General features: G+C 41.7%; 1 protein-coding gene across 1 annotated transcript in view; it reads right to left on the bottom strand.

Moving 5' to 3' along the window:
• LOC100700312 (deleted in malignant brain tumors 1 protein) overlaps positions 1-15,687 on the bottom strand; it is a 162,226-nt gene extending 146,539 nt beyond the window's left edge. Inside the window, 4 exon segments of the mRNA XM_019360307.2 lie at positions 8,825-9,259; positions 9,397-9,783; positions 12,418-12,494; positions 15,591-15,687. Of these exon segments, the coding sequence (XP_019215852.1) occupies positions 8,825-9,259; positions 9,397-9,783; positions 12,418-12,466 (871 nt within the window). The 5' untranslated portion in view covers positions 12,467-12,494; positions 15,591-15,687.
• Between the last annotated feature and the right edge of the window lie 6,032 nt (positions 15,688-21,719).

A 21,719-nucleotide genomic window follows, 5' to 3' on the forward strand; every position in this document is an offset into this window, starting at 1 on the left:
CCAACAGTGAAAATGTAGTCTAGAATTGATGAAGTTTAAGCATTTAATCCCGAAGTCCTGTTTCTACCAGGTGCAAGTATGATTGTGACCAAATATTGTTACTTAGACGTCTCCAGAATATGATTCTCATGGAGCCTGTAAAAGGAGGTACATGTTGGATAACATATATTTGAGCTGGAAAAATATCAAGTGCTGTGAAACACATTGAAAACTCAAAAGCCTCCCAATTTACCATCACAAAGAGCTGAAAGAAGAGTTGGTTCAAGTGCAAAGCCTGTAAAGAGTAAAAATCATCCAAATTTGCATTTTAAATGGAAATGATGGACTTTTTGTTGGGTTTACAGTAAGGCTCCAAGATATTGTCTGTAAATAAAATATTCAATGTGGAAGAGCTTGTGGGCAAAACAGTGTAGCTTAATTCAAAGCTATCATAATTGTTGACTGCAAACCTGTCAGTTAAACATCCTGGACATGTAATCAAGCAGTGGCACTTCAGTGTAAGCAGCTGCACAAATTTACCTTCACAGATGACACCAGCGTCCTCAGAGTGTCCACAGTTGTGAGATCCAAATCCTAAGTGCTGGCACTGAGTGAGATTTGACTCACTGCCTGAGCAACTGACATCATCCAACCAGATGGGTCCTGTGCCCTGTCCAAACTGAGCATTTGCTGGTGCTGAGAGGACCCTGCCGCAGCCCAGCTGTCTACACACCACCTGAGCATCCACCTGGTCCCATAAATCATCACACACCGTCCCCCACTGCCCACTGTGGAAGATCTCCACCCTGCCAGAACACGAGCTGTTTCCTCCAACCAGGCGGATGCGCCCCTCCACTGCTGCACTGTTGCTCACTGCTGTTGTAGAAGTGAGCCTGACCTGATTGGCTGTAGAGGTCTGTGGTATTGGAGCAGGTGTGGTTGAAAAAAGTGCAGATGTTGTTGTGTTCACCTCTGTTTACAGTCAATACATAAATGAATAAGTGAGAGTACTGCGGTAAAGCTCAGAGCATTTTTCTTCTGAACAGTTGAATTTAACAGCAGGATGAAAAAGATGAATTTGTTACAGTGTGATCATGCTTGGAGGGCAACAATACCTGCACAGTATGCAAGGTGGCACATAGATGGCCTCTCAAGTTTGTAGACGTAGTAGTTTCCATGGCAGAGTTTGACTTGGATGGTGTGTGATGGAAACTGGCAGCAGCTTCCAGACCAGTTGTTGCACACAGTGCGATTTACAGTTTCACCGGGCTGTGTGGGATGAGGTTGTGTTATCCACAGAGGAGCATGGGTTCCACACCTGTTTGTGTCTATACACCTCTCGGGAATACGAGCATCAGAGCTCCCCAGAAACAGGCGGTACCAGCCTTGCCAGTTAATAGATTGATCACAGTGTAGGTCCTGAGTATTTGTGTTGTTTGTTGAACGCCATTGATCATTCAGTATAGTGTAGTTGTAACAAGGATCAACACTTTGGGAATATCCTGAAGGATGAAAAGAAGTCATCTTTACTTCAAGCAAATTTCACTGATATTCTTACAACACTTTATTCTATGCTATAACCACTTTTTAACAATCTTGGCCAAGAAAGCTTCGACATGAAGACTGAAGGAGGCAGGGATCGAATAAGGAGTGTGAATGAGCCTTGAAATATGACATTTGGCAGTTAAATTGTGTGTCCAGTTTCTGTATTATAATTTATTTCATTTATGTATTGGTCACATTGTTTTGTTGCATAATGTTTTGGTGCCTCTGGGTTTTGCATGTGTGCCCCACACCCTATTGAAGCAGTTAGACAGATGGCGGGATCTAGTAGTGAAATGGGGACATTCACAGAGGAAGCCTGGCACCAGTGATGGAGGACTCCACAGGTAGTGGAGTCTTTTGAATTTCTCTTTCAGGATGGGGGAAGAGACAAGGGGATCAGCCACTACAAGAGGTATCAAGGTATCAAGGGAGTGTGAACTCTTTCTTTGGGGAAGAGCAAAGGTGTTAAAATAGCTGTATATTGCCCTTTATTTAGTAGAAGGTATTTAAACCCAGGGCTGTGTTGGGTTCGGAAGAGACTTTGCTGGTCGCGTGCCCCGGGATGGCTGCTCTCTCACCAAGCTTGGTTTTGTTTTGTTTTTTAATTAAAAGATGTTAGCTGCCTTTCACCGTTGTCTGAATGCTTTATTAAATGAAAACTTCCATAACATTTCCAAACTAATATCTGAAATACAATCGGTATTAATTCTACCTAATGCGATGACAGGCTCCTTATACGTAAGTGCCCCCCCAGCAGAGATGGGCAGTAATGCGTTACTGTAATCCGAGTACTTTTTCCAAGTAACGAGTAAAGTAAGGGATTACTATTGCAAAAACGGTAATTAGATTACTGTTACTTTCCCATAAGCACGCTGCGTTACTGCATTACTAAAACCATGATTTTTTGTGAGTGCCTCATGACAGTGACGTAAGCAAGTTCGACGTTCGTGGCAACAGTTGTGTGCAGATCAACAATGGATAATATATCGAGTGCGGGAGAGAGTATGAGCATGCAGCGTTTAAAGCGTGGAAGTACTGACCTTACTTTGAGTTTGATTCCATACAAAGTGACAAAAACATTAGTGTACCTGCTCACTGCTTGGGAAGAAAACTTCTTTTTACAGCGAAAAAAAACCCCCTTAACTTCCGAGCAAGCACCGAGTGCGCTACCATGTAATGGGAAATTCACAGACAAACTTGCGGATCTTCCACTGACCGCTGTGGCACACCTGCACCAGGGCAAACCTCTGCCTGCCCCACTCCTGCTTTACAGGTGAAAATAGAGCAACAGGACCGCTAGTCTTTGATTTTGTTTATTTTCTGCTGTGTTTTACTTGCATTTATTTGAAAGACTGAGTGTAAACACTAAAACCTATTTATTTTATGTGCAGGAAAAAAGGAAAATAGGTTTAAATGTTAAACAAATTTCTTCCAGTCAGAGAATGTTGCATAAATTTTAATTTTTGCTTGATGCATAAAGTGAAAAGATTAAAACTAATACATCAAATATTAAAATGAGACTTTTCCATTTGATTACATGTTATATGATGGATTATGCAGAAAGTAAAATTGGATTGAAAGATCTATTGCGTTATCACCCATTCAGGGTGTAAATCATGTTTTTAAAAAGTAACTAAATAACTAATTACATTTGAAAATAAGTAATCAGTAAAGTAATGGGATTACTTTTTTGGGCAAGTAATCAGTAATTAGTTACTGATTACTTTTTTCAAGTAACTTGACCAACACTGCCCCCCAGTGTTCAGCAATCAGGGCATTTAATGCAGTCACATGGCTGTTTCAAGTCTTGGATAGTATTTGGCTGCTCACAGTCAGAAAGAGGGACTTCCTGTGGACATAAGGTAAGGTTATAGAGGACCCACTAACTATGTTTCATGTAGCTGTATATCATTTGCAGAACCAACAGTGAAAATGTAGTCTAGAATTGATGAAGTTTAAGCATTTAATCCCGAAGTCCTGTTTCTACCAGGTGCAAGTATGATTGTGACCAAATATTGTTACTTAGACGTCTCCAGAATATGATTCTCATGGAGCCTGTAAAAGGAGGTACATGTTGGATAACATATATTTGAGCTGGAAAAATATCAAGTGCTGTGAAACACATTGAAAACTCAAAAGCCTCCCAATTTACCATCACAAAGAGCTGAAAGAAGAGTTGGTTCAAGTGCAAAGCCTGTAAAGAGTAAAAAATCATCCAAATTTGCATTTTAAATGGAAAATGATGGACTTTTTGTTGGGTTTACAGTAAGGCTCCAAGATATTGTCTGTAAATAAAATATTCAATGTGGAAGAGCTTGTGGGCAAAACAGTGTAGCTTAATTCAAAGCTATCATAATTGTTGACTGCAAACCTGTCAGTTAAACATCCTGGACATGTAATCAAGCAGTGGCACTTCAGTGTAAGCAGCTGCACAAATTTACCTTCACAGATGACACCAGCGTCCTCAGAGTGTCCACAGTTGTGAGATCCAAATCCTAAGTGCTGGCACTGAGTGAGATTTGACTCACTGCCTGAGCAACTGACATCATCCAACCAGATGGGTCCTGTGCCCTGTCCAAACTGAGCATTTGCTGGTGCTGAGAGGACCCTGCCGCAGCCCAGCTGTCTACACACCACCTGAGCATCCACCTGGTCCCATAAATCATCACACACCGTCCCCCACTGCCCACTGTGGAAGATCTCCACCCTGCCAGAACACGAGCTGTTTCCTCCAACCAGGCGGATGCGCCCCTCCACTGCTGCACTGTTGCTCACTGCTGTTGTAGAAGTGAGCCTGACCTGATTGGCTGTAGAGGTCTGTGGTATTGGAGCAGGTGTGGTTGAAAAAAGTGCAGATGTTGTTGTGTTCACCTCTGTTTACAGTCAATACATAAATGAATAAGTGAGAGTACTGCGGTAAAGCTCAGAGCATTTTTCTTCTGAACAGTTGAATTTAACAGCAGGATGAAAAAGATGAATTTGTTACAGTGTGATCATGCTTGGAGGGCAACAATACCTGCACAGTATGCAAGGTGGCACATAGATGGCCTCTCAAGTTTGTAGACGTAGTAGTTTCCATGGCAGAGTTTGACTTGGATGGTGTGTGATGGAAACTGGCAGCAGCTGCCAGACCAGTTGTTGCACACAGTGCGATTTACAGTTTCACCGGGCTGTGTGGGATGAGGTTGTGTTATCCACAGAGGAGCATGGGTTCCACACCTGTTTGTGTCTATACACCTCTCGGGAATACGAGCATCAGAGCTCCCCAGAAACAGGCGGTACCAGCCTTGCCAGTTAATAGATTGATCACAGTGTAGGTCCTGAGTATTTGTGTTGTTTGTTGAACGCCATTGATCATTCAGTATAGTGTAGTTGTAACAAGGATCGACACTTTGGGAATATCCTGAAGGATGAAAAGAAGTCATCTTTACTTCAAGCAAATTTCACTGATATTCTTACAACACTTTATTCTATGCTATAACCACTTTTTAACAATCTTGGCCAAGAAAGCTTCGACATGAAGACTGAAGGAGGCAGGGATCGAATAAGGAGTGTGAATGAGCCTTGAAATATGACATTTGGCAGTTAAATTGTGTGTCTAGTTTCTGTATTATAATTTATTTCATTCATGTATTGGTCACATTGTTTTGTTGCATAATGTTTTGGTGCCTCTGGGTTTTGCATGTGTGCCCCACACCCTATTGAAGCAGTTAGACAGATGGCGGGATCTAGTAGTGAAATGGGGACATTCACAGAGGAAGCCTGGCACCAGTGATGGAGGACTCCACAGGTAGTGGAGTCTTTTGAATTTCTCTTTCAGGATGGGGAAGAGACAAGGGGATCAGCCACTACAAGAGGTATCAAGGTATCAAGGGAGTGTGAACTCTTTCTTTGGGGAAGAGCAAAGGTGTTAAAATAGCTGTATATTGCCCTTTATTTAGTAGAAGGTATTTAAACCCAGGGCTGTGTTGGGTTCGGAAGAGACTTTGCTGGTCGCGTGCCCCGGGATGGCTGCTCTCTCATCAAGCTTGGTTTTGTTTTGTTTTTTTAATTAAAAGATGTTAGCTGCCTTTCACCGTTGTCTGAATGCTTTATTAAATGAAAACTTCCATAACATTTCCAAACTAATATCTGAAATACAATCGGTATTAATTCTACCTAATGCGATGACAGGCTCCTTATACTTAAGTGCCCCCCCAGCAGAGATGGGCAGTAATGCGTTACTGTAATCCGAGTACTTTTTCCAAGTAATGAGTAAAGTAAGGGATTACTATTGCAAAAACGGTAATTAGATTACTGTTACTTTCCCATAAGCACGCTGCGTTACTGCATTACTAAAACCATGATTTTTTTGTGAGTGTCTCATGACAGTGACGTAAGCAAGTTCGACGTTCGTGGCAACAGTTGTGTGCAGATCAACAATGGATAATATATCGAGTGCGGGAGAGAGTATGAGCATGCAGCGTTTAAAGCGTGGAAGTACTGACCTTACTTTGAGTTTGATTCCATACAAAGTGACAAAAACATTAGTGTACCTGCTCACTGCTTGGGAAGAAAACTTCTTTTTACAGCGAAAAAAAAACCCCTTAACTTCCGAGCAAGCACCGAGTGCGCTACCATGTAATGGGAAATTCACAGACAAACTTGCGGATCTTCCACTGACCGCTGTGGCACACCTGCACCAGGGCAAACCTCTGCCTGCCCCACTCCTGCTTTACAGGTGAAAATAGAGCAACAGGACCGCTAGTCTTTGATTTTGTTTATTTTCTGCTGTGTTTTACTTGCATTTATTTGAAAGACTGAGTGTAAACACTAAAACCTATTTTATTTTATGTGCAGGAAAAAAGGAAAATAGGTTTAAATGTTAAACAAATTTCTTCCAGTCAGAGAATGTTGCATATAATTTAATTTTTGCTTGATGCATAAAGTTAAAAGATTAAAACTAATACATCAAATATTAAAAGGAGACTTTTCCATTTGATTACATGTTATATGATGGATTATGCAGAAAGTAAAATTGGATTGAAAGATCTATTGCGTTATCACCCATTCAGGGTGTAAATCATGTTTTTAAAAAGTAACTAAGTAACTAATTACATTTGAAAATAAGTAATCAGTAAAGTAATGGGATTACTTTTTTGGGCAAGTAATCAGTAATTAGTTACTGATTACTTTTTTCAAGTAACTTGACCAACACTGCCCCCCAGTGTTCAGCAATCAGGGCATTTAATGCAGTCACATGGCTGTTTCAAGTCTTGGATATTATTTGGCTGCTCACAGTCAGAAAGAGGGACTTCCTGTGGACATAAGGTAAGGTTATAGAGGACCCATTAACTATGTTTCATGTAGCTGTATATCATTTGCAGAACCAACAGTGAAAATGTAGTCTAGAATGGATGAAGTTTAAGCATTTAATCCTGAAGTCCTGTTTCTACCAGGTGCAAGTATGATTGTGACCAAATATTGTTACTTAGACGTCTCCAGAATATGATTCTCATGGAGCCTGTAAAAGGAGGTACATGTTGGATAACATATATTTGAGCTGGAAAAATATCAAGTGCTGTGAAACACATTGAAAACTCAAAAGCCTCCCAATTTACCATCACAAAGAGCTGAAAGAAGAGTTGGTTCAAGTGCAAAGCCTGTAAAGAGTAAAAAAATCATCCAAATTTGCATTTTAAATGGAAAATAATGGACTTTTTGTTGGGTTTACAGTAAGGCTCCAAGATATTGTCTGTAAATAAAATATTCAATGTGGAAGAGCTTGTGGGCAAAACAGTGTAGCTTAATTCAAAGCTATCATAATCGTTGACTGCAAACCTGTCAGTTAAACATCCAATTCAATTCAATTCAATTTTATTTATATAGCGCCAAATCACAACAAAAGTCGTCTCAAGGCGCTTTATATTGTACAGTAGATAGCACAATAATAAATACAGAGAAAAACCCAACAATCATATGACCCCCTATGAGCAAGCACTTTGGCGACAGTGGGAAGGAAAAACTCCCTTTTAACAGGAAGAAACCTCCGGCAGAACCAGGCTCAGGGAGGGGCGGCCATCTGCTGCGACCGGTTGGGGTGAAAGAAGGAAAACAGGATGAAAGACATGCTGTGGAAGAGAGACAGAGATTAATAACAGATATGATTCGATGCAGAGAGGTCTATTAACACATAGTGAGTGAGAAAGGTGACTGGAAGGGAAAAACTCAATGCATCATGGGAATCCCCGGCAGCCTACGTCTATTGCAGCATAACTAAGGGAGGATTCAGGGTCACCTGGTCCAGCCCTAACTATATGCTTTAGCAAAAAGGAAAGTTTTAAGCCTAATCTTGAAAGTAGAGATAGTGTCTGTCTCCCGAATCCAAACTGGAAGTTGGTTCCACAGAAGAGGGGCCTGAAAACTGAAGGCTCTGCCTCCCATTCTACTTTTAAATACTCTAGGAACAACAAGTAGGCCTGCAGTGCAAGAGCGAAGTGCTCTAATAGGGTGATATGGTACTACAAGGTCATTAAGATAAGATGGGGCCTGATTATTTAAGACCTTGTATGTGAGGAGCAAGATTTTGAATTCAATTCTGGATTTAACAGGAAGCCAATGAAGGGAAGCCAAAACAGGAGAAATATGCTCTCTCTTTCTAGTCCCTGTCAGTACTCTTGCTGCAGCATTTTGGATTAGCTGAAGGCTTTTCAGCGAGTTTTTAGGACTTCCTGATAATAGTGAATTACAGTAGTCCAGCCTGGAAGTAATAAATGCATGAACTAGTTTTTCAGCATCACTCTGAGACAGGATATTTCTAATTTTAGAGATGTTGCGCAAATGGAAGAAAGCAGTCTTACATATTTGTTTAATATGTGCGTTGAAGGACATGTCCTGGTCAAAAATGACTCCAAGGTTTCTCACAGTGTTACTGGAGGCCAAGGTAATGCCATCCAGAGTAAGAATCTGCTTAGATACCATATTTCTAAGATTTTCAGGGCCGAGTACAATAACCTCAGTTTTATCTGAATTAAGAAGCAGAAAGTTAGCGGCCATCCAGGTCTTTATGTCTTTAAGACATTCCTGCAGTTTAACTAATTGGTGTGTGTTACCTGGCTTCATGGATAGATAGAGCTGCGTGTCATCTGCATAGCAGTGAAAATTTATGCTATGTCTTCTAATGATGTTGCCTAGGGGAAGCATGTATAATGTAAATAGAATTGGTCCTAGCACTGAACCCTGTGGAACACCATAATTGGACACCATCCTGGACAAATAATCAAGCAGTGGCACTTCAGTGTAAGCAGCTGCACAAATTTACCTTCACAGATGACACCAGCGTCCTCAGAGTGTGCACAGTTGTGAGATCCAAATCCTAAGTGCTGGCACTGAGTGAGATTTGATTCACTGCCTGAGCAACTGACATCATCCAACCAGATGGGTCCAGTGCCCTGTCCAAACTGTGCACTTTGTGGTGCTGAGACGACCCTGCCACAGCCCAGCTGTCTACACACCACCTGAGCATCCACCTGGTCCCATGAATCATCGCACACTGTCCCCCACTGCCCACTGTGGAAGATCTCCACCCTGCCAGAGCAAGAGCCGTTTCCTCCATTAACCAGGCGGATGTGCCCCTCCACTGCTGCACTGTTGCTCATTGCTGTTGTAGAATTTAACCCGACCTGATTGGCTGTAGAGATCTGTGGTATTGGAGCAGGTGTGGTTGAGGGAACTGCAGATGTGGTTGTGTTCACCTCTGTTTACAGTCAATACATAAATAAATAAGTGAAAGTACTGCACTAATGCTCAGAGCATTTTTCTCATGAAGAGTTAAATTGAACAGGAAGATGAAAAGGATGAATTTGTTACAGTGTGACTAGGGGGCAACAATACCTGCACAGTATGCAAGGCTGCACACAGATGGCCTCTCAAGTTTGTAGACGTAGTAGTTTCCATGGCAGAGTTTGACTTGGATGGTGTGTGATGGAAACTGGCAGCAGCTGCCAGACCAGTTGTTGCACACAGTGCGATTTACAGTTTCACCGGGCTGTGTGGGATGAGGTTGTGTTATCCACAGAGGAGCATGGGTTCCACACCTGTTTGAGTCTATACACCTCTCAGGAATACGAGCATCAGAGCTCCCCAGAAACAGGCGGTACCAGCCTTGCCAGTTAATAGATTGATCACAGTGTAGGTCCTGAGTATTTGTGTTGTTTGTTGAACGCCATTCATCATTCAGCACAGCGTAGTTGTAACAAGGATCGACACTTTGGGAATATCCTGAAGGATGAAAAGAAGTCATGTTTACTTCAAGCAAATTTCACTGATATACGTGAAATTTACATAAGTCATACAACCCTTTGTCTTATGCTTTAAGCATAGACCACATTCAGACAGAATGTGATCAGACAGATCATATTCTGTCTGATCACAATACTTTTTTACCCCGGTAAAATATTATGAAATTTGCTTATATATACCTCCTAGTCAGTGATGGCTAAATGAAGTTTTCTGATGCATTTAAGCTTGTATTGAAAAACAGTTCATCACTAGAAGCTGTTCAGTACAGTCTTTGGCTACATCTGGTGGTCACAAATATGAAGAGCAGCTTCAATCTACAAATTCAAATGCACTGCTTTATTAGGACTGTCCACTCTATAGAGCTGAATTGACAGTGACGTGTTGAATGAAGTTTCGGACATCATTGATCACTTTGACTCTGTTCAGACAAACCAAGCTTCAACACAGTGTTTGTGAAACAATGAGTTGATTTTTTTTTGACACTTACGCCGGAGCTTCAGCTTTAAATTGGCCATCACTGCTCCTAGGGTATATTGTATTTATATATCTGTTTAAAGTCATTCAGGTGTCCAGCATTGTATTTACCAAGGACTTAAGCTGTTTTTTAAAATTTGCAGGATGGTTGGTGGGGTTAAAGGCTGAATGACCTCGCAGGCCTAAGGGTTGCTATTTATGGTTTTTGTAATGTACTTTGTTTGGTTGTTTCATGTAACCTTGACAGGATCCCACCTGCGATTGGGAGTGACTGCAACTCAGCCATGAAGTGGTTGAACACACAAAACAGAGCGGTGTCAGTGGATGCTAAATGGTACTGAAAGCAGCTGTACATAATTGTCACAAATAGGGATGGGTATCGTTTAGGTTTTATCCGATACCGGTGCCAAACCGGTACTTTTGAACACACACTTTGTCCAAAAACCTCTCATGTTCAGCCGTTTCTTTTGTAAAAAGATAACAATGTAAGCCTTTTCTGCAGCTATAGGGCATATATGGTATCACTTTTGGTTGGAAGCAGTGCTTAAACAATGGAAAAAACACAAACTTTGTCCAAAAACCTCTCATGTTTAGCTGTTTTTTTGTAAAAAGATAACAATGTTAGCCTTTTCTGCAGCTATAGGGCATATATGGTATCACTTTTGGTTGGAAGCAGTGCTTAAACAATGGAAAAAACACAAACTTTGTCCAAAAACCTCTCATGTTTAGATGTTTTTTTGTAAAAAGATAACAATGTTAGCCTTTTCTGCAGCTATAGGGCATATATGGTCTCACTCTTGGCTGGAAGCAGTGCTTAAACAATGGAAAAAACACAAACTTTGTCCAAAAACCTCTCATGTTTAACTGTTTTCCACTTTTTCTTTGGTCATTTTAGCCTTTTTGGCCAGGGTGAAGGGAGTATCTGCCGTCAAAGAAGAAGACAGCCGCATGTAACTACGACAGTGTTTGCTAGTTCACCTTACATGCATTAATGTAATAATGTGGTTAGCGTGCTCAACGTAACACACGAACAACATGAAGCTACTCACGCAGAGAAGAACGTCTGCTGCTGCCATCATCATCCGTCATCATTTCTGCTACACTGGCAGGGCTAGGGGTCAGGACTCTCCTCTTCGGGTTTTTGGGGGATGTTGCTAACTCCGGGTCCAATAACAGGCACCACACCCGCAGTAGATGTGCTCGGTGTGAGGTCTTGCAGCAAACTATCAAACACGACGCTTTTCTCGGCTTTTAAAAAAAACGCTATGCGTCGCCAGGTGTTTCATCAGATTTGAGGTGTTACCTCCTTTGACAGTATCACAGTATCAGCTTAAAGCACTTGTTGCAGGCTGCTGAGTTTGCATCTTTTGCTGCGAAGTACAGCCAGACTTTTGTCCGCTTTGCCTTGGGCATTTTCAATCTGTAGCACTGCTCTAAAAGAACGTACGTACCTGGGCCCGCCTACTATCCTCGGAAACGTAAAATGATTGGCTAGAATCAAAAGTGTATCACAGCTCAGGAAAAAAAAGCACCAAAATAAAGCACCGAAATGTGCGCTGCTTTTCGGTCTGGTTACTACCGTTTATGTCAGGACACCCGTACCCATCCCTAGTCACAAATACTTTTTCCTTGATTTGTTTTATGTGTGAAGAAATTCATGAAGTCCTTGCTAGTTAATGTTAAAGGAATGGTTTGCTCAACATAAATGACTTTTTGTCAGTTTGGTTACCGTGCTGAAGAGAAATCTAGGGCTGTTCTTATTTACTTCAATCAGTGATGAATAGTAAGACACTAAGATTTTTTTCAGGGTAAATGAAGATCATGGACATGACATGACTGTCAGTATAAATTCAGATGGAACTGGGCGTCTCCAGGGTCCATATTTTAGAATGATCAAAGGTAAATGATCGAGGTAACTTCTGAAGAGGAGTGATTTTGGTCTTTGTGTGAGACCAAGATAATATGTAAATCTTTATCATAACAGACACACATGCAAAATTTCACACATTATTGTCAGGTCCTGATCAACCTGTTTTTTCCCAAAGATCAAATATTCTTTTAAGGGAAAAAAAATGCCAGTCACAAACTAAATGTTACCCCCAAATTGCTTTTAATTGGCTGCCAGCTGTTTTAGCTTACCTGCTGTCAGCAAGCTGAGAAGAGACAGGATGAGCAAGGGGCGGAGCATGTTGCAGAGAGCCAATCAGGCGACTGAGCTGTAAGACACACCACACACATAGTTGGATATCTCTGATTGGATAGAAAGTCACAATCCCATTCTACCATTATCAAAACTTGGTATTCATCCTAATATTGTACATCATCCCACAAGGTGGATGAAATGTCTGTAAGTTTCCATTTGTGATCTAAATGTTTGAAACCCTCACCATCCAAAGAAGAAAATATAATCATTTGTGACTTGATATATGGACTGATAAATACCACACATTATTTCCTTTTGATGTGTACAGTTTGCTATTTGCCTCGAGCGTAATAACTTGTGTGTGTCTTTGTGATACAGTGCTGTTGTGGGTGATAGGAGTCACTTTTTAATTCTGCTTAAAAAAGTATTACAGTTTTATTGAGTCATTTAATGGACATCTAAAGTTTGAACAAACCTGTTTATTTTTGAAAAATTTGGTACCAACAGAAATGGAAATGTGGAAGATTCCCAACAAGCAAAATTTGGTTAAGACAACAATGTAGTAAAAATATCTCTAAAAGTTGATTCTGTTCATCTGGACGTAGCGTTTTGTGGGAGAAATGTTTTGTCACTCATCCAAGTGACTTCTTCAGTCTCAGCTGACTGCAGGTTTCCCCAAACCTTATAAACAGTACATTTGCATAATGACTGAAACCAGCACCACTGAAGGAACAATGGGCTGGGAGGCCAGTCCCTAAACCTCCTAGGACCTGCCGTCCACATACGTTGACATCACATTTTGGGTTATTTAGACCAAAATACTCAATTTTGCTCTACAAGGGCCTGATATCCACTTACGAGGACACTATACTGCTACTGTTCTATCAAAATTTTAAACAAATATCCTCATGTAGCTCTTATTTTTCTTAAAAACAAAAATAAGGTAAAAAAAAAAATCCGGTAATTCTTTGTTTTTACATTCATCGGGCCCCAATATGCCCAAATATCAAAGAGAAATTAAAAATGCATGCCGTGGAAGAGTTCGGATCTTAGGAGGTTAATCTTAATTATGCAAATTCTCATGACCATTGATCAACAACCACTGATCAAGGCCCACTGATCAATGGTCATGAGTACCATTCACAGAGAGTTGGGGAATGGCTGCAATCACAGCATTGTAAGATGGCGAAAGATGTACCCTTATGCCCCCGCCTCGATTCAGAGATGGTCTTTCCCTTTTCACGTAAATGGCCTCCTTGACTCTGTGCTCAAACCAGCGTTCTTCCCTGTCCAGGATGTGTACACCCTCATCATTGAAAGAGTGTCCACTGGCCTGTAGGTGTAAATAAACTGCAGAGTCCTGGCCTGATGAGGTTGCTCTTCTGTGTTGTGCCCTCCGCTTCGCTAGAGGTTGTTTGGTTTCCCCGATGTATAAATCCTGGTAATCCTCCTGGCACTTAACAGCGTACACTATGTTACTCTGTTTGTGTCGGGGGACCTGATCCTTGGGGTGGACCAGTTTTTGGCACAGCATGTTTTGGGGTTTAAAAGCCACGGAGACCCGGTGTTTAGAAAAAATGCGTCTCAACTGCTCCGATACTCCTGACACATACGGGATCACTATCTCTGAATCGAGGAGGGGGCCTAAGGGTACATCTTTCGCCATCTTACAATGCTGTGATTGCAACCATTCCCCAACTCTCTGTGAATAGTACTCATGGCCATTGATCAGTGGTTGTTGATCAATGGTCATGAGAATTTGCATAATTAAGATTAAGGAACTGACCTCCCAGCCCATTGTTCCTTCAGTGGGCTGGTTTCAGTCATTATGCAAATGTGCTGTTTATAAGGTTTGGGGAAACCTGCAGTCAGCTGAGACTGAAGAAGTCACTTGGATGAGTGACGAAACCTTTCTCCCACAAAAGAACAGATGAACAGAATCAACTATTGGAGATTTACTTACCTGGATGATTGAGCATGCATCAAGACGGAGTAAAAATATGCTGTTATAATATTTAAAATAGCAATGTCGATATTCACACAGTAAATGTTCTATATGAATTCAGCACAAATTTAAGATGTTCTATTCACAAGTAAATAATTAAGTTAATAAATAGGTTCATACAGTTTGCCCTATGCTCTAGTAAGTGTTGAAAGATGCAGCTTAAGAGTTCTGAAGCATGTCTTTATTAAGTAATAACATGGCACAAAACAAAGGAGACAGGGATTCCTGGTATAGAAAAACCTTGGTAACCAGACACTCGTGGAATAAGTTGATGTCTTTTGTAAAGAAAAATGTGGGTAATCTGAGACACCATTGATATTCAAGGACTTGCAAACCCAGTTTTTGGTAAAGAAGAAAGAAAAAGGGCTTAGCTTTGAAAGCCAGACGAGAGTAAGTATAAGGTGATTTAAAAGTGATCAGGGCGTCATCACAATAACAGGTTTTGAGTATCTTACAAAAGCACAAGAGGAGTGATTACTATGAGCCAAAAACACTGAATTTAGTTTTTAAATGAAGATAAAAAATAAATAGTTAAATGAAATGAAAAAAATCTAAAGTTTATGTCCCTGTTTCCACAATGTTATCTGTTATTTCTGTTGATAAGGCCTCAGAGCTGCATGTTGATCTCAAACTGTTTCTGTATGTGTATTGTCCAGCTTATGCAGCTTGTTAACAAGCATAAAATTGATGTGTTGTATATATGCCAGCTGAGCAGTCCTGTTGGCGCAGGGGTCTCAAACTCCAGTCCTCGAGGGCCGGTGAACTGAATCTTTTCCATGTGTCCCTGTTGCAACTTACCTGAATACAATTAGTATGTCATTAGCAGACTCAATAGAACTTAACTGCATGCTGAGGTGGAAATTCAGCCATTTGATTCGTGTTACAGCAGCTCATGAGTGAATGAACATGGTGCAATAAAAGTACTTTTAGAAGTACAATTTTCCAAACACTTACATTTATTTAAATTTAATTGAGTAGGGTTAGGGGTTGCCACTTCAGCATGCAGTCAGGTTCTATACTCTTGCCAATGACCTACTAATTGCATTCAGGTGTGTTGGAACAGGGACACATGGAAATGTTTCAAGTCACCAGCCCTCGAGGACTTGAGTTTGAGACCCCAGTGTTAGAGGAAGAATAAGAGTGCAAGTGCGCAGCTCGTCTTACCTTCTGCAGCTCTGATGGAGGATGAAAGCTGATGTTCAGGAGGCTATCTGGTGGATCTGCAGTACAGATCTGTCTGTTGGTGTCTCTGTGAGGACACCACTCTGTCTCTCCTTATGTACATCCACTCCACTCTCCACACCCAGGAGGGGTGGATACATAGGCGGCGTCTACAGTGGAGCTATTTGATAGCTCCACCGTCAGTAAAAATACAGCACTGTAATAATATATAATCAACATATCATAAATCCATATATGACTTTTTTCCAGTGCCAATAAAAAAGCTTTGGAGTTTGTTCTAGATCAAATCAAAGGTCTATAGTCCCATGTTTTGGGTTTTTTCAAGTATTTTTCAGTATAAAATTGAGGTTCATATTCATGATGACCGGTGCTTCAAAGCCACCTAAAGTGCTGTTAAAAAGCACAAATAATAAACACTTAAATCTCCTTGTCTGTTAACCACACTAGCTTTCTATGTTAGAGATTCAGTCTACAATATGCAGAGCTGTGCTGAAGGGAAGACAGCAGAATCTTATGCTTTTATGACAGTGACGATAATCCATATAACATTTTCAAATTTGTGTAAACTTTCCGAAAGGGTGTACAGCAAACTGCATATCTTACTTGGGCAAAAGATGTGTTGTTAGCTCTCCATCTTGTTGTAGGACTGTGTTGCAATAACATGGTGTCATCAGAGTCCACTTCAATTTCTCCACTGGAGCTGGTAAAGGAGCAGCTTGCAGGAGAACTTAGCCAGTCACTCAAATTATGAAACATTATATAAGACATGAAACACTACACATATAAAGGCTAATTTATATCATGGAGCACCACTCTCAAAAAGAGACATAGCTTTATGCTTTGTGGATGTGTGTGGTCAGATATCAATATTCAATCTGGACGAACACAGCAGCTCTATAAATAACAGCAGACTTTACAGTTTACATTACATGAATTAAACTTTATTTTCTGTACCTTCTAAGTGGATCTGTGCGGTGTAGCCATCAAAGAAGACAGAGATGTTGAGGTTGGAGAGCGACAGCTTGGTGGTGACTCCAGTTTGGTCCTTAGAGAGCTGCACACCGTGAACCAGCTGAGGTGAGCTGCTGAGGGTCAGCGTGGAGTCGTCCAGCTGCATCACAGCAGAGACAAAGTGGAGGAAACACTGAGTGAAACATGTCAAACACACAAACTATGGGCTCAAAATGTGGTCATAAATATTTTGTACTTGTAAATCAGGACTTGTATGTGTAAAAAGAATTTGTGCGTGCGTAAAAAAGATTTGTGTGTGGACTTAGCCAAAAAAACCCCTGCAAGTTACAAGTACGAATTTTGACCCTATTTTTCTTCCTGTCATCTGATTGGTCAATGTCATGTCAATCACAAATGTAACAATCCAATCAGAGAACAGATGGGTTTGGCTGTCGGAGGGGCACTTTTTTGAACTGCAGGTCCTTGAAGGGAATAAATGCCCTTTTACATGCCAACCCAGCGTTTTCCTTCATCACCACGAAGGAAAACAGTCTGTGGTCGTCCAAGTTTGGTGATTTTTGTGTCACAGGTCTACGTGCTTTATACAGGGACTTCCACAGCCTTTTCAACAGCGCTGCGGAACGCGGAGGGGGGGGGGCAGTGTTTTGGAAATGACAGTCTTCATTACAAAGCTTTCTTCGTTATGAATTAGCATACATGTTTTTATTGAACATTTGAAGAACTAGCAAAAAAACCAGAAACTGTTGTAGAGGACATAAAGTCAGAGATAGAAAAGACAAGGAGCAGGTGCATCTAGTACAGGTAGAGCTGCTGCAAAAACCCACAGAGCTCAGCAGCCAGCGCAACAAATTCTGGATCCTTTGCTTTTAGTTAGCAGTTAGCATTAGCAGCACATCCTGCGTCCGATGTGAAAGGACTTTTATGCTGCGCACTGTGACTCACAGCAGTGGTCCCGGGTCAGCCCTGACTTTGTGTTAAACTAATCCTAAAGTAATAATGGTATTTCTAACCACTGACATACCACAACTTTATCCTTTCAACAGCTGCTGAAAGTAAGGGGACCTAGCTGCTATCGGATATTTATATAGAGATCCTCCAGCTTCAAACTGTATTACCCTTCAAGGACCTGCAGTTCAAAAAAGTGCCCCTCCGACAGCCAAACCCATCTATTCTCTGATTGGATTGTCCACACACAAATCTTTTTTACACATACAAATCTTTTTTACGCACGCACAAATTCTTTTTACACATACAAATCCTGATTTACAAGTACAAAATATTTATGACCACATTTTGAGCCCATAACAAACAGGCTGATTTCACAGCAACAACCACTGAGTTCAGCAGCTCTGAAAGAACTGCTTCTAACAGCCCTGAGAAGAAAGATGAGAGGAGACACAGCAGAGGATGAGGGAGGACTTTGGATCAGACTCCACTCTGACACATGAACTGTGGCTGTAGGTCGCTTACCTGAACTCTCCCACCTTGTTCCAGGTGAATGTCATGCCCGTCCACACGCAGCGTCACACTGTCCAAAAAGCTCACATCTGTACGACGCTGGTCCTTGAAGTACCCCAGAACCTGGAAGTCTGGGGTACTTCCAGTCGAGAACAGAGAGTACGCACACCAATCCTGGATGGAGTTAATCTGGCCGTGGATGTGCAGACAGAGGTCACCACACTCAACACCACAGGTGTATAATCTTCTTTAAAAGAAAGATGACAGGAAAGTATCAGTTGTTAGGAAATCAGTTTCGCCCCGGTTCTTTATTCGTCGAGGGATCCAGAAAACGGCACCGGAACTCAGTAGTTATTTTTACAAAATCTTTATTCATCTTTATTCATCTTCATTTAAGCATGCACTTCTAGAAGGGAGGACGAGGCCGGTGTCCCTCTGAAACAATCTTCACCCCTTTGTTAGTTCCACCCAGCTTTATAGGAGCGACCCCATCATAAATCCCCATGTGTGCTGCAAACTCTGTGTCTGTGTCTATGTGCACGAGCACGTGAGTGCCTGTGTGTGCGCGTACCCGCGTGTCTATGTGAGTGCTCGTGAGTGAGTGTGCATGTGGATGTGTGAGTATATGAGTTAAAACACTGTGGGTATGTGTCTCTTCCTAGGGGCCATAAATACCATCTCCCCTCCAGACCACAGTTATCAAGTTAAATGTTGAGACCCCCACACAGGTATCCTCTGGGGAATTTCCACTCAGCAATAACTCCTCTTTGTCTTACTTTCACAGTTCAACTGGGGAGGGTCTCCTAAGATCTACTCCTAAGTTCATGACACAATCAGGCCTTTATTTATATCCAGGGCAGTGTCAGTGTCTCTACCATAATTCTACATTCTATCTTAACACATTTCTAAACTCTAAAACAAACTAAACATTCCTACACAGTGCAAGAAGTCTTCTCAATATTTTGCTGATGAACATCATTAAATGCAAAGATGAGTCTGAATAATAAAGCATGCATACAAAATACACAGAGTTCAACAGAAAACTGCATCACTGTCATGGTCCTGGGTCAGTGATGCAGTGTTTTGTGTTTTGAATTATTAATAGTCTTTGATTTCATTATTATTTATCATTTCCAGTCTGTTAGTTTTTCTTGTTTCCTGTTTTACTTTGATAGTCTCGTGTGCTATGTTAGTGTTTTCAGTTTTGCTTCCCCGATCTCGTTATTTGTGATTGCTCCCAGTTGTGCCCTCCTCCTGTGTCTTGTTCCCAGATTATCCCTCTTTGTATTTCAATTGTCTCAGGTTTTTAGTTTCTCTTTACTTGTTTCTAGTTTTTCTCCCAGTTTAGGTTTTGACAGTTTAATCATTGTCTTCATGCGTTGCTGTTTATGTACTGCTATGCCATAATTAATGACACATTTTCAGTTCAAATCCATTGTCAATGTCTGCACTTGGGTCCACACTCTGATATATAAGAGAGGTGGGGAAACTCTTTTATATACTGTATATGACCTCGATGGTGATGATAGACACCTGATGATAAATGCTGATGTCCACAGGCTTTATGGTATGAACTGAAGAGGATTCTGATGTGGCCTGACTATGGGTCGAAGCTGGTCCAGGATGTCTTTCCAGGGTCTTCATGATGTGGGAGGTCAGTGCCACAGGCCTGTAATCCTGGGGGTCTTTGGTACTGGGACGAGGGATGATGTCTTCCACAGCACCGGGACCCACGGCAGACTCAGACTCAGCATGAACAGTTTATGAAGGACTCCACAAAGCTGGGGGGCGCAGGCCTTGAGGACGCGGGGGCTCACCCCGTCTGGTCCAGGAGACTTGACCGGAGTGGAGTCTCCTCATTTGCCTCTGAACCTGGTCGTGAAGTCACCCGAGATTGAAATGAAGGCTCTCGGGTGCTGAGTCTGTAACCGGGCTATGGCAGAGTGGATAGTGTCATATGCAGCTGTGGGGTTAGCAGAGGGAGGAATGTAAACAGCCACCAAGATTACATGGGTAAATTCCCTGGGCAATTAATACGGCCTGAGTCTAACAGTGAAACATTTCAATATCTGGGCAGCAAATCCTTTCTTTGACTGTTATGTAGGCTGGGTTACACCACCGGTTGTTGACAAGAACAGCAAGCCTCCCTCCTTTCTGCTTACCGCTTGCAGCACTGTCCCTGTCTGCCCGAACAGTGTGGAAGCCTTCCACAGATGCACTGTCGTGGGGAATATCCTGGCGGGGAACTCTGCAGTTTCTCACAGATTTTATCTGTCTCTTGGTTGTTTAGCTTATATGATAAACATTTAATGTAAATGTGCTACTGTTTAAAGGTTTTTCTTTATTCCTAGTCAGTCTTGGGATGTTTCCTCTTTGGTTTTGTTGCTTCTACTTAAGTACCCAAGGACACTTTCACAATGGCTGCCAGCTGTGTGCACTTACCTGCTGTCAGCAAGGTGAGAACAGACAGGATGAGCAGGGGGCGGAGCATGTCATAGGGAGCCAATCAGCTGCCAGAGTTGAAAGACATGTATGTGATGCCGGGTCACAAATTTTGAAGCCAATATGATAACCTTATCCTGCCAATTCTGTAGAGTTCAAGCTTTTCACATCCAATTAAAATCAAATCACTCAAAATGATTCTCTGGAAAAGAGTAGACTTCTTAGAACAGAGTTTATTAAACATTGTCATATGAACAGCAGAACAGTACATTTAAAAGCAAAAATAACAAATAGAAAGCAAAGCAAACGAAAAGCGAAGCAACCCTGGGGTGTAGTCTTAAAGCACAAACAGAAAACACACACAAAAGACAGACAGGAAAGAAGCAGCAGACAAAAAAGCTACCCAATGCATATTGGACTCATCTTATATAGGGACAGTGATCCCCCTCCCGTCGTTGGGTATCCTTTCATCCTTTGTTTTTTTTTTTTCATCTACCACCCTACACCATAACTTCAAATTAGTCTCATCCATCATTGCATTGGGTCCCATTGACAGTTTCATGGCGAAATTGAGATTGAAAGTCTACAGAAAAGCAGTTAATCAGATAATCCATTCAACTATTTTGTTGGGCGCGCATGCCAGGTGTAACGTGCCAAGAGATGTGGCTTTGCTTTTGTGTTCTTTTTAGCTTTCAGGTGTCAAGCCTCCACCTATTGGCCAGTTCAAAGTTCATTGGCATGTGTCTATTGGCTGGTCTGGGCACAGTTGGCCAATCACTTTTCAGGGATCACTACAAATGAGCAGCTCCCTGGCCATAAGACCAGGCATAAACTGGTTTACTTCTTCGCCCTCTGGTGTTTGAGGCGAGAACCAGAATTTCAGGTACATGCCCTGCAAAGGCCAGGTTTCTTGTCTCTTACAGAGATATTGAAAGGGCTGTACACTTCGACTTTACAGTCACTTAAAGAGCTGTATGCTTTTGTGTTACAGCTATTTAGAGGGCTGTATGCTTTTGTGTTATGGCCCCAGAAAGGGCCGCAGGCCTTTCCTTAACAGCCATCCAAACAGCTCCATGCTTCTGTTGTACAACAAGTTAAAGGGCAGCACACGCCGTTAAGCAGTCCACTTAAACACAGCTGCATGCTTCTGCTACCTGGTGTCTCAAACAGCTGCATGCTTTTGCTGCACAGTTAAAGGCAGCTGCATACCGAGAGGGGTCCTATGCGCATACTTTAGCA

This window comes from Oreochromis niloticus, linkage group LG3, assembly GCF_001858045.2.
Source record: "Oreochromis niloticus isolate F11D_XX linkage group LG3, O_niloticus_UMD_NMBU, whole genome shotgun sequence".
Taxonomy (NCBI): Eukaryota; Metazoa; Chordata; class Actinopteri; order Cichliformes; family Cichlidae; genus Oreochromis; species Oreochromis niloticus.